The sequence below is a fragment of the Balearica regulorum genome, chromosome 1, assembly GCF_011004875.1.
Source record: "Balearica regulorum gibbericeps isolate bBalReg1 chromosome 1, bBalReg1.pri, whole genome shotgun sequence".
NCBI lineage: Eukaryota > Metazoa > Chordata > Aves > Gruiformes > Gruidae > Balearica > Balearica regulorum.
Window position 1 is genome coordinate 160,255,802 of NC_046184.1, and position 13,467 is coordinate 160,269,268.

General features: G+C 36.6%; 1 protein-coding gene across 5 annotated transcripts in view; it reads left to right on the plus strand.

Moving 5' to 3' along the window:
• Positions 1-13,467, plus strand: part of STK24 (serine/threonine kinase 24) — a 63,983-nt gene that overhangs the window by 13,023 nt on the left and 37,493 nt on the right. For 2 of the 5 annotated variants that reach the window (XM_075741123.1, XM_075741116.1), the window contains exons 2-3: positions 959-1,007; positions 12,536-12,673. Coding sequence is in view for 2 of the 5 variants with exons in the window: in XM_075741098.1 (XP_075597213.1) it covers positions 959-1,189 (231 nt within the window). In the remaining 3 variants the exon portion in view is untranslated. Of the gene's footprint in view, positions 1-958; positions 1,190-12,535; positions 12,674-13,467 lie in introns of those variants that run through there. The other 3 variants (XM_075741098.1, XM_075741107.1, XM_075741131.1) reach the window with 2 other exon arrangements.

Below are 13,467 nucleotides of genomic sequence, written 5' to 3' on the forward strand. Positions count from 1 at the left end.
CTATTCCCTCTACCTGTGGCTTTTCCAGTATAATTGTAATTTATATATATATTTGTTATCTATAAAGTCTCCTTGCTGTTAGATTAAGAAGGTACACAATGGAATTTACCATCTGTGCACTGAAAGTGAGACGTGTAAGAGCAGCAATAGCTAGCTGAATACTTGACAGTGGAGAAAAATATGGCAGAGTGGTCCGCCCAGGTCTTACATTTACATGTTCAGGTGAGCGCTTGTAGTTTTCATGTGACTGTTCAAATCAAGATAGCTGGGAACAGGATGTTTTTTAGAAGTGAATGACCTTACCCAGCTGAGAGAAGAAGAAAAAGAAAAATAAATCCTGCTCCAGAAAACCTTGGGGTCAGGGATAAGAAGGAAGCATGGCAGTTCATGCAGGTGATCCTTAGTAGCAGAAAATTGAAGAGGATTGCTTGCCACATCAAATGAAAGGAAATGGTAGTCTGTGTACTGAAGAGTGGGAACAAAATCCTTGAGTATGAGATAGGTGAAAAATTCAAGAGAGTAGATCCCTGGGTTCTGGGAAGGAACCAGTTTCAAGAGAAAAAGGTAGACAAAAGGTTTACTTTTATTGGTAGTGGTATTTGATCTATTTTGATTTTAATAGAAACCAAATCTTTGTAAAGGTCTTTCATTCTTGGTGCCTGGGTGCAATTTATTGGCAAAGAAAAAGAAATAGAAGTAGCAGCACTTTCTGATGCCAGATAGCACAAAACCTTGTCACAAGGACAGTGTTAAATTTGTACTTCATGTACAGGGAAGCATAAATGCTGCAGTGTGTACATATAAGGGATTTAGGAAGAACACATTAATTATGGAGGTAGAAAAAGAATAGCTGGATAAATAGGAATGTGTAGAATTTGAAGTGTTTGTTGCCTTTAAAAATATCACATTTTGTTTTAATGTTACAAATACTGAGTAACTTTTCTCTTATTTTTAACAGACTCTGAAGGCAGATCCAGAAGAACTGTTTACAAAACTGGAGAAAATTGGTAAGGGCTCTTTTGGTGAAGTTTTTAAAGGAATTGACAATCGGACTCAGAAAGTGGTTGCTATAAAAATTATTGACCTAGAAGAAGCAGAAGATGAAATAGAAGACATCCAACAAGAAATCACAGTGCTGAGTCAGTGTGACAGTCCATATGTAACTAAATACTATGGATCCTATTTAAAGGTAAGATGATCACAGATAATGGTGATTTGATTTTATAAGAAATTCTTTTCCAAGTTATCCAATTGTGCCTGTTTTCATTGGCAAGGTTTCAGTCAGACCTCAGTTGAAGAAAAAATATATTTTTGTCCTTTCAATTCCAAAGAAAGAAAGAGTTACTTTATTTTGTGAAGTATGTGACAGAACTTAAAAGAAAAAAAAAATGCACGTGTCTCTTGCTATTTCTGTATAAAGAGAAATTAATTTAAAGAACATCAGTTTGTTAAGCTCTAAGTAATATGTTTAGATTCTCTTAATATTAGGAGAATATAACTCTAACTCTTGTTTAAATTCAGAAAATGTAACCTAAGTCTGCATTTGAATTATCAAAACATTAAAACCAATGTAGTATCAGCTGTTTTGCGAAGCTTGAAGGTTTTTGTCAAGGTTTAATTAGTGGCAAAGATTAGGTTGCTTTTCAAAGGAGACTGAACCTAGCCTTGATCTGAGCGATTTAAAAATTAAAATCTAAGTGTTAGTTTATTTGCACGTTGGCAAACAGCACATTAGCCATAAGTGAAGCTAATGGTAGAGGTTCCCATTAACTGCCTTCTGAATCTGTTTCCCTTCCCTCCGTCTGCCATATTAATTTCAGGGTTCAGTTTTAAGTGTGCCAGATAGATGTGGTGGTGGGTTTTGGGGGGGGTTTTTTGGTGTTTGTTTTTTTTTTTTAATTGGATGGATATAGTAATTTATTACCTCTATAAGATAGTGAAAATATCTGGAAACTTTTTGTACTACCTTTTCTTTGATCAGACTTTGGCCCCATCTGGATAGCTCACTCTTTTGTGACAGTGCGATGGCAATCTAGATATGAGATTGTTCTCTTGACGGGGTTTGAAGTTACAAGTAGGCAGAAAATACTTCAAAATTATTTTTCAGTCTGCTTCTGCTTTTGTGGAAGCATTCTATTTATCAGCAAAGACATGAAGGTTCTGAAAGGGGGACCCTGACTTATCTCTGGATTTCTGAGATTGCCAGTGAGTTTCCAAGGGAAAAAGGATTGTTTCCTGAATCCAAGAGATGCATTACTGAAGGGACAGTTTTTCCTTTCTTCCTTGTGCTCTGAGCCAGTTTGCTTGGACATCTTATCACTGAAGGCTTTGTGAATGGTTTCAGACCTGATAACCCTTACCAGTACTGGACTTACAAGTTATGTATTGTTTAGATCTTGGAAGCATCAGAACACACATAATTGAGCACAGTAAATTGGATAAATTTTTTCATCATGGCTTTTATTACTACTTCTTAAATTTCTCAGTCTAGGTTTGGTAGTTAAGTGAAGTATAGCAAAAAGGGAAAAGTGTTTTTTCTCTCCTGGACTGTCTTCCTGCTTCAAATCTGTTCATTTTAGAGGAGGAACAGTAAGATCTTACAGGATGAGTGAAACAATACAAGAAAAATAGAAATTTGATAGGAATGCCACTTCATAGTTTTTAAAATGTATAATAGCAATGTGGCTGAAAAAGAGAAACTAGTGTCCAAATTTAGACTGAATGAACTTCACCATTTTGTGAAGGTAGTATGGCAACTGTTGCTTTTCCTAATTGAAGGAGAGAGGAGACTGTAGGGCTTTGTAGCTGGAATGGGTTTGGCTGGATGTGTCATTAGGGATACTTGTGCTTATTGTTGTGAGGAGGACCTCCTGAAAATACTTTTACCTTCTGCATCACTTCTGTCAAGTGCAGTAGCCTGAGTATTTAACAACTTGTGCCAATTTTCTAAGATACTGCACTACTAACAAGGGCTATGTATGACTCAGTTACTTTTGGAGGAAAGTACAGCTCTTTGTGCAGCTAGTGGCATGTACAGCTAGTCATGTTTATTCATTACTTCAGTTCTTTGTGAATGTATGTTGTTTTGCAAGACACTTGGTACTACAGAACTTTTGGTCTTAAAGACAAAAACCTCATTTCTTTATGCTGCTAAGAATTAATTTGTGGTGGTTACTAGGTGATGCTGAAGTGACAGAGTCTTTGCAAAGGAAACATTCTGCAGTTCTATTAGCTTTCTAAAGTAAGGGTCAAGTCTTGTTATTGGACAGTAATAATGTGTCATCATATGTATATAGACACACACTTAAAAAGGACTATATTAATGTTTAAATGAATTGGTTAATATTCTTGGCTAAGAATCTAGGTTTATTTGCTGCAGGTCTTTGTTGTATTTGCAAGCCGGGACTGCCATATGTAGTTCTAAGGGTCTGACAATCTTTTAACTCTATTTTTGACAATGTGATAATCCATCATCAAGAATGTTCAATGCATTAATTTGCCACTTCTTGAGTGATTTGCAGACATTTCTTCTGTGGTTGGACAGTTTAGCTCTAATTACAGGAAAGAACACAATGAACTCCTTTGAAGTAAACAAGTGGGAAAATGATAGGATCTTAGGTTATATTGCCAGCCACTGCAGCGATTATTATTCTCTAAAGCCTGTGCAGTGTGATGTATGCTGACCGTGTGTCTGTTGGATCTTGAATAGAAAGAGGTACTGTTTATAGAGGACTCTTAAATTGATTTTCTATAAATTATTTTTGGCAGACAAATAGCATTTCCAATAACAATTTCAATCTCGCTCATTTTTTTTTTTTCCTTCTAGCTCTAGATCAGTCTTTGTTTCCCTACATTTCTTGCATATCCTTTTGTGAGCTGACGAGGTGTCTTATTATGTAATAACTTTTTTCCTAAGTACTCCCGTGTCAGTTAAGTAGGAGTAAGTATCTTTTATGAGAACTATTTGGTATTTATTTTGTTATAACAAGTTTCAAGACACCGGAAAAGAAAAATTTCTATCCCATTTGGGACACTGCAGACCTGATGATTAATATTTCACGTCTCTTTCTAGAACAAGTTTATGTAATTGCAGAATACGTGCTCTGACATCCTTGAAAATATATGACATGTTTTAAGATGCATTGTGTATTTTCAGCAAAGATGGTTGATGGGCATTGCCATGAAGACTTTTATATTTTTTTGAAGATTTTCTAGGTAGCCAGAATGTTGTGGGGTTTTTTTGTCTTTTTCATCTTTTTTTTTTTTTTAAAAACCCCAAACATCTGAATCATCTGTCCTTGATAAATCCTTGTATTGTTCTTCATTCTCTGTTATTCCACACCTGCTTCAATTAAGCTACATGATTATACATGCCAGTGCGTTAAGGGACCTGTTGCTTGAAATTTTAGAAGGCTTATATAATACTGCTGTACTTGCCTGAGGCCTCTTACTGTCCTCACATGACGTTCATGAGAATAGACTGTCAAGCTCTTGGTGTCTGCTGCATGATATACATGGAAATACAACTTGAAATGAATATTATGATTTTATGAGTTAATGTAATTACTTTGTCCGATAAATTTACATTTAAAAATTAATTTTTAGCTACTTTTTAGAGTGATACACTCAAATGCCTTGTTAAATTTTCTTACTCTAAATTTTTTTTATATCCCAACTTAATCTTTTCAGAAATGTGTTTGCTTTATAGCATTTTTTTTCCTATCCAGAGACTAAGCCATATCTGTTTGTGTGAGGTATTCACTGTGTTAAAGCAATAGTCTTAAATAAAAAGCAGCTTATTGCTTGCATAGAGCAAGTCTAGACTTTGTTCTTTATGTCTATTGTTGGAGGATTGTGTATAATTGCTGTTCATTCAAATAGAGCAATAAGCAGTAGTGAAGTAGGTACCAGTTTAGGTTGTCATCCTGAATATAAATAAATTCGCAGAACGTCCTTTTGTCAGAGGTCTTTATATAAAACAGATAAGTTTTATATAACCCTAAGGTCTTTATATAAAACAGATAAGTAAGTACCCCTTTTTAAAGCCATCTTTTAAAATAGGTCTTCACTTTCTCATTCTATTTGGACAAAGAGCTTTTGTCTACAGCAAGAGATAGCAAGTAACTACAACGTTGCTCTTAAAGCGTATTGCAGTGACATAGATATATGGGTGCATATATCTAGAGGAACTGCCATTCCGTATCTGCCATGGTGTGTTAAAAACCTGTATCAATGTTCCTTAATGAAGTAGGCTTAACAAAATAGGTAGTGACTTCATTATCTCTCTGCTCTGGGAACCATATCTATCCTTGCTGTCTTCCAAATGAAAGGTTCATCTCTCCCATCTATGATCTGATTAAATGCTCCATGGATAGAAGAGTTATAGTTCTTTTTAGATCCTTATAAAATTCATTCATGAAACTTCTCTGGGTCTGTTTACTTTAGATTTTAGGTAATAGCATCTGCTCCCTCCTTTGTAAAAGAATTGGGATTATTTGTGTTTGTTACATTTATTTTTTGTTTTTCTTACAAAATTGTCTAAAGTTGTTTGCTGTCTCTTCTGAGTTTTGCCATACTGTAACTCTTTATAAGTATTGCTATACTATTTATTCTAAAAGTTTTTTCTGTCTAGGAGCTTGTCAGCTCTGCTTTTTGCATCTTACTCTGCTTTACCAGTTTGTCAAGAGCTTAGTTAGATTTGGTTCTGAAGTTGTTTCTCTTGTCCTTTTTAGGCCAAGTTGTATGGAATCTGTTTTATTTCTAAGATTCAGATCCCTTTCTGATAATGTTTCTTCAGTTTTGTTAATAACTTTAATTACTACTTTATTATAACTTCATAACATTTTCATGTTTCTTTGATCTTGGATTATTATTTAAAAACATATATGAGGAAAATAATTTGTCTATATCTTTAAATGGTTGAAGAATAAAGTTTCGTAGCTTTTTTTTTGCATATATATATGTCACTCAAAGCTAAGGTTAATAAATATATATGGACAAAAGCTTAGATCAGTATATTACCTATGTACTAAGGTTAATAAATATATATGGACAAAAGCTTAGATCAGTACATTATATATGTATACATTAAGAAGTCTTTAAATTAACTGTCTCAGACTTTTATATATATGAATATAATGGTAGAGCACATGATCACTAAGTAGTTTCAACATCCAGTATAACTACATACAAGTGATATTGAACTAGTATTGAGCTAGTCTTTGTAGTATGTATTTTAAAAAAACCAACTGTCTCTAAGCTCTTGTTTCCTCATCCTTTAGATGCATTTTTCTAGCATGCTTTGTAGCTTTTGAGATACTCTCTTTTGAATTGTTTAAACTTCTTGACCGAATGAGAATCAGAGTTCTGGTTTATTTCCCCCCTTCTTTTACCCAGAGAATTTCCCATTCTGTAAGAGTATTTTAAGAACTCTTAAAAAAAATAAATATATATATATATATAGATAATAAGAAGAGCTGATGCTGGTAAAGTTCATAAAGGATAGCTGCTGATAATTTTCATTTGGGTCTTTATACCTGTATGAAGATTTATTTCATGTCTAGGGTATTATATACCTACTGTGCTAAGTCAAACTGGAATTTATATAGACTGCGAAACCCCCCAGAAAATAGCTTCTGATTAAATTTTATGAATGACACAATATATCTTCATGGAAAAAACCCCTCCATGCCCCTTCTATGCAGTTTGATTAACTGAGCTCTGTAGAACGATGACTTCAGGCAAATGAAGTATAGATACAAAGATTTTTTTTTGAAAAGCAATGATTCTGAAAGTAATGTATAGTTTATTTTAGGTAATCAGATGAACATGAGGTTGGTAAGTAATGCTGTGACTGGGCAAATAAATCTTGTATTGGCTAGGGCTTGGTGTACATGGTATCAGTGAGGCCATTATTGGAATAACGTGGCCAGTTCACAATGTGGCTGGAAAACTTTAATGCGTTCAGTGAAGAGCTTCAGGAACAGTTTGAGGTTTGGAAAGCCTGTATTCCAGAGAAAGACTGAAGTTCAAGCTTGGTTTTGTTTATGCAAGAGAAGGTTTGGAAGTGACTTGATGTGTATACGTGAAAGCTTCTCCATGTTCAAGTGCTTGATAGTTTAGTGTTTTCTAATCTGTTATGCCAAAATGTGACAAGATGTAATTGCTGAGTGGTCAAGCTAAGCAAATTTAATCTCGTAATCACAGACACATTTTAAAAGGGAAGCTAGCTTAAATATTGGAAAAGTGTATATGAGATGGATTTTGTCACTTGCAGTTATTTTTTTTTAAAATCAGTATTTGCTGAATTTAAAGAAGCTGAAGTTTGCATGCCTTTAGGAAACTCAAAGACGTTAATGTGGATGTGTTGAATATTCTTACCACGGCAATCTAGGTAAAATAACTTTGAATGTGGGTATTAATATGTGACTTCAATAAGTTTTAGGTCAATGTCCTTTCGCTTTACAGATTTATCTTTCACATCAGTTCAGAGATGCTCATAAATGTTACCTTAAATGTATGCTGTGGGTCAGCGTGAAGTTAATGGACCTAGTGCATTCTGTTGTCATTTGATACAGCAGGCAGCCTGTGGCAGGTTACATCGTGATTGTCAGGGTGGGAGAGCAGACCAGAGATTCCTGCTTAACATTAGGACTGTAGAATCCACTGTAACAGGGGCTGCTACCTCAGCACAGGGAGAAGTGAAACCTGTCAGTAGTTTCTTGATCTCTATCTTTTGTGTTGTGTGCCCAGCCCCACAGCAGCAGCTAGTGCCCTTTCAGACTTGGCTTTTTGCAAACCATAGTCACTGAACTTTGGATGGGTGTTAGGCACACTTAAATGAAAAAAAACCTGTAACTATATCTCATTTTGTGTGCTACGATTGCAGCCATGTTGTCATTATTGCATTTTGTGAGGGGTTGAGGTGATGGAATGTTGTCTTTGTTCTCTTGACCGCAGCCAGATGGAATTGCCTTATCCTGTAGGAATCCCTGCAGCTGAAATGAAAAAGGGGCTTAGACTGCGAATTCTCTCTCATTGCAACAACATTAGGAACAAAATGAGGCACAGGTTCCCGTGAGGCAGTCCCTATTCTGGCATGCTTACTTTTCTTCTGATGTGCCTGGTAAGCCCCTCTGTTTTCACCAGGCAGCACTAGCCTCCAGAAGAGTTAAACAGGTGTTGCCTTTATTTGTTCGTAGTAAATGTGAAACCGACATCTGGCTGGACAGCTCTGAAAGAGGTACCAAGAGAGTTTTAGTAATGGTTCTTGCTAGGCTTTCAGATCTAGTTGGTCTACTGATTTAGATGAAAGTTTCTATTGATACAGCCCCTAACAGCCATAAATATGACAAAGGCAAAAGGGTGTAAAAGAACCCATGAACTCATTCTGTCTCTAGCCCAGGTGGTTTTACTGTGAGGCTATTTTAGAGATGGTTACCTTGCAACTCTGAACCTTTGTTGCCCATAGTCTTTGTTACTTGTGTCTTTCCCTGCAGTCATTTGTTGTGCTATAATGAGAAGAGTCCTGTCCATTGTTTGGGCTGTCTTTATTTTGAATTGTGACTTCGGAAACTTTTTATTCCACTACTTTCCAAGTGATTATTATCACTAAGTCCAAGGGATTATTATCATTTTCTGGAATCTGCATCATATTGGCCTATTTTTCTGAATCTGTGGAAAAATCTACCTACTATACAATGGTGACTTCAAGAATTTTTCTGTTTATCAGTGTAATTAATTGTACACTGTTACATTCATTTATGACTAAATAATTCTTACTGTATGAGTGTATCAAGATTGGGAAGAATCACTAGTATATCTCAAAGAAAACTGAGAGTTCATAATAACTATATTTTGTATTACCTAATGTTTAAGTACTTAACTGTGTTGTGTTATTCTGATCTTGTTTTAAACAAAAATTTAGAAAGCTCAATGTAAAATACCATTTCTTGGAAGTAATATGTTTGTGTTGTGCTTGTTGTGATGGCCTTAAAAGCTGCCTCTGTACTGCTCTGATCGCTGGCTTCTGTATGGTATGAAATACTCTGCGCATAATTTCACGTCTTGGTGCCTGCCTTTAGGCAGATCTAACAGCTAGCTGCTGCTGAAATAGGCACCAACAATATCTTGTTCTCCAGCCTGCTTTCACGTTCTTGCCATTTTACTTGTATTGCATCTGTTGACTGCATAATGACTTGATTCACACGGGAAACAAGTTTCCCCAATGCCTTCTCCTGTCCCTGCCAAAAATAACCTGGCTCTTGAAAAGAGCAAATCCCAAACCCTTACAGATGAGCCACTTCAGACCTGTGGATTCAAAATTGCTAGGTCTAGTGCAAAAAAAAAAAAAAGAAAAAAAAAAAAAGAAAAAACAATAGTGGAGTCAGGTGGCCCCAAAACTGGGAGATGGGGAGAAGAGAGAAGGATCATGGTTTTTGGTAACAGCTTGCTTCTAGATTAGTTGTAGCATGAAGCCTTGTATTTAGTTTGGCTGTACAGATCAGGATGACATAGCATTTCTTTCTAACAGTATGTAATATTGCTTATGTCAAATGTCCTTCTGTATCTTGTGTGTTAACTGCTACGCTTGTTGCTGCAAGCCTGTGAGATATCTGAAAAAGAAGTGTTAGTATGGCATCTAGATGCAAGCTTTTTTCCACTGCTGCTGCTGAAAGGGGAAGTCCCGCTCTGCCCTGTGACTGGCTCCTTCCTCACCCTAGCAGCAGGGGCTATTTAAACCTTCAGTGAAGTGGCTCAGCTCACTGAGTAGGCAGGGGACTAATTGCCTTTTTTTCTGTTGGTTTTGTTGTTTGTGTTGGGTTTTTTTTGGGGGGGGGGTTTGGTGGTTTTTGGGGTTTTTTTTAGGATGGGGATGATTGTACACTGATGGTTCAGATTGGTCTAAAGTTTTATGGGAGCATGCTGCCAAATCATTGTTTATGAAACTTATTTGATCAGCCAACAGTAATGCAGAAAAAAAGCATGTGTGTGTATGTATTTGTACCCAGGTTTAGGCAGAGTGGTTCCATGGGCTGGTTCCCCCATCTTGTTGCCCAAATAGGCTTCCTAGCACAAGGCTTTTCAGCTAGAATGTGACCAGTGGCACTATCAGGTGGCTGCCAGTCTATTGATCTGATGTTCTCATGAACCTGTAAAACATTTGCCATTTTGATTGAAAACATCTTTCTTTACATATCTCTGTCATAATCTTGTGCTCTGACATAGTTTCTGTTCTTCAGCAGCTCCTTGAAACAGCAATTTGTAAGGAAACAAAAACATAGGGAAGGCAGAATGGAAATAATGGATGTGAATAGAAGGTGGTTTTAGCAGTAAGTAGAGGTCAGGGGAAGATTTGTGAAGAGAAAAAGTGGAAAATAATAATGAGTTTGCAGAAAAATTATGTGTTTTGCAGGGATTGAAGTGATGAGTTTGGCATAAGTCTGAGTTGAAGATCCTGGGCAATACTAGGGCTCATACATACAACTTCATTAGTAGTAAGAGTTTTGAAGAAGGATTGGCCTATCAATATTCTGTAAAGGAAGGAGTGAAATTTAATAGCAGTGTGAATGCAAAAGGTGAAGGGAAAAGAGAAGTAAAGATTTACAGGCCGCAGAGTAGCGATGCAAAAGACCTTGGAAGTTGTTGTACACAAGTGGTGAAAAAAGGATTAAACTGATGGGTGGGTCAATATTTGTGCAAAGAAGTATATTTGAGTTGTACCTTTCATTTCAAATTTAATTTGATGTAATGGGTAAACAGGAACAGATGTAAGCATTAGAGTAGTTGTGTTTTGGACAATGGAGGTGAAGGGGTTCTTGTGCCTTATATTTTCTGTTGGAAATTTGTTTCTGGTCTAGAGGGGGAAGTAATTTGTAAAACCCTTGGTGTTACTAATGATAGGTTTAAGATATGTAGATGCAAGTAAAGTGACATTTTGTTGAAAAAAAAATAAATTACTAATCTCAGTCTTCATCAGATGCAAGGTTCGTGTGTTAGTTCTGCTTTTGTTGTAATGCAATTTATCTGAACGAATTAATTCCGTAAACTAATGCTGATTTACTTTTGCTTCCAATTTCCCATTTTGGGACTTTGTACAGTTTATTAGTAACCATTTGACATACCTCTCAGTAAAATTCAGCTCCATGTGGAACTTTGATTATGGGCTACATTTTCGTGTTTCTTCCCTTCTCTGTGACTATCTATAAGAGGTGGATAGTTGAAATGTTGGGATTGTCATAGAATCATGTAAGTTGCTCATTAATCTTCTTGTGCCTCTTTAAATGGGCTTCCCAGGCAAAGATCTGCCACAGTTAGGTTTTTTTCCCCATAAGGTAATGACTGAATAGGTGTGGTTATGAAGTAGCGGTTAGCCTGGTGGACACGAAAGGGGAGGATGACTTGTCAGTCTCACTAGGCAATAAAAAAAAAATTAAAAGGGTAATGGTTGTAAGGGACAGGATTTTTCATTCTCCCACCGCTGTTTTTTGAAGAGAGAAGGAGGAAAATAGCTATACTTAGGTGGTAAGAGGAAGAATATGGACTTGCGTACACTTATGCTCCGAAGAAGTGGTTACCCACTGCTTTAGGAAGTGAAATGCATACGGTTCTTTGGTTGTTGTGTAAGTTTCTTGCATTTACTAGCTAGGAACTAGTTTTGCAGCCAATACAAGAAATATGTGTCTGTTTGCTTCTACTATAATATACTTTGGTAGAAGAGTTATAAACCAAGATTGCCCGTTAGTTTGGAGCTCTTGGAAATGATGTGCTTAATATGACATGCCTAGGCTTGTGACAGCTGGGCTATAAAGATTCATTTCTATGGTGGAAGGGCATGTGCCCAGGAAATGTGCCAAAGAGGCTGTGAATATGGACACTGTTAGAGATGATTCACACTAAGGAAAACATGGAGCTTGTGGCTCTAGCATGTTGGCATGCAAACACAAAAGTCTGCCAAATGTTTTGCTGAAGGAATCCTTAATCAGTACTGTGACAGAACTTTCATTGTTTTTTTTTTTCTTCCTAGCAAGTGGCTCTACAAGCTCTGTTACAACTGTCTTATGGCAAAAAGGATGCATTTAAAGATTGCATATAAGGAGTATACTGCTGTGGTAATTGCAAGAGATAATTGTTGAAGAGCGACTGCTGCATTAGATTGTAGAATACATTGACTAGTAGGTATGTCTAGAAATGAAAATGTGATGGTTTTTCTTGAGATCTGAAGAAGGCAGAAAATTCAGAGTGTTGGAAAACGATTCCAAAGGCAAATAGCTTTTTTTATACATCTATACATATATGAAATACCGGTGGTTCTGCTTAGTCTGAAAAATCATGTTGCCTGTGTTTTTCATGGAGTTCATAGTGTCCGAACTGGAATGAACAATTCTTCGCTTTCCTTAGTCTCTGTTCTGCATTGGCTACCCAGCAGATGCTTTTTTTTTTTCTTTGTGGTTGAACATGTTAGATGGCTGACAAACCTTGATTAAAGGACATAAATGCGCCACATGCAAAACCACAATGATTTCTTTGATTGCAGGGACCTTTTGGCCAGCTTGCAGTAAGGACTTGTGTTTAGAAGAGAACCTTTGGGCTCATCTGTATCTCCCTCCCCTCAAAGGGATGGCAGCCCGAGGACAGCTAGCATTCATCCTGACGCCAAGAGACTTCAAAGGAGGTAAGCGCCTCAGAAATGCTCCCCAGACAAAATACTTCTCATCAGTCCTGCACCCCAGCGTGGTAATATTCTGTAGTACAGCATTACCATCTCCTAAAGGTTTCTGTTCGTGGCTCCTTCATGAAAAGTTTTTGAGAACTCCATGAGGCCTCATCAGCTGGTTGCAGCCTCCTTAAGATTCATGGAGATATCCATTGCTGTCAGTAATCCTTGTCAATTTACTTAAGAATGTGCCCCCAGTGTAAGGGAAAAAGACAGTTTATACTTCCTGGGTTTGTACTCAGACATAAGGTCCTGTCCTTCCCTTATTTTGTTTTTCATATTTTGAATGAAGTTCAAACTTGAGCTTTTATCAATTTATGATCCTTAAGGATAAAGTGAGGGGAAAAAAACCCCCAACAAACCAAACCAAACCTTGCTTGCTCCACACAGTTTTAAAAGGCTTTTTTTTTTTTTCCCTAAATTTATTGATCTCTGAGTGATTCTTTCATGTGCAGATGATTCCTACCTAATTCTTTGTGTGTTTAAATTTCTAGTGATCATTATCCCAGAAAAGTTCTGTGGAAACGAATTAGTACATTTCATCCTCCTGGAGGGAAATATGTCCCTAGGATTTTTTTCTTGTTAGAGGTGCCACCTAGATGCAGCACAGCAGTTCATGTCTTCTAAATGCCTATGGATTAATTACTTAGTAGAAAGAGGAATTTAAAATAAACAGAACTTTACCCTGACATCAGAAATTTAAACACAAAAAACCTATGCTAGCTCTTTTTATTTTTTTTTCCTTATAAAAC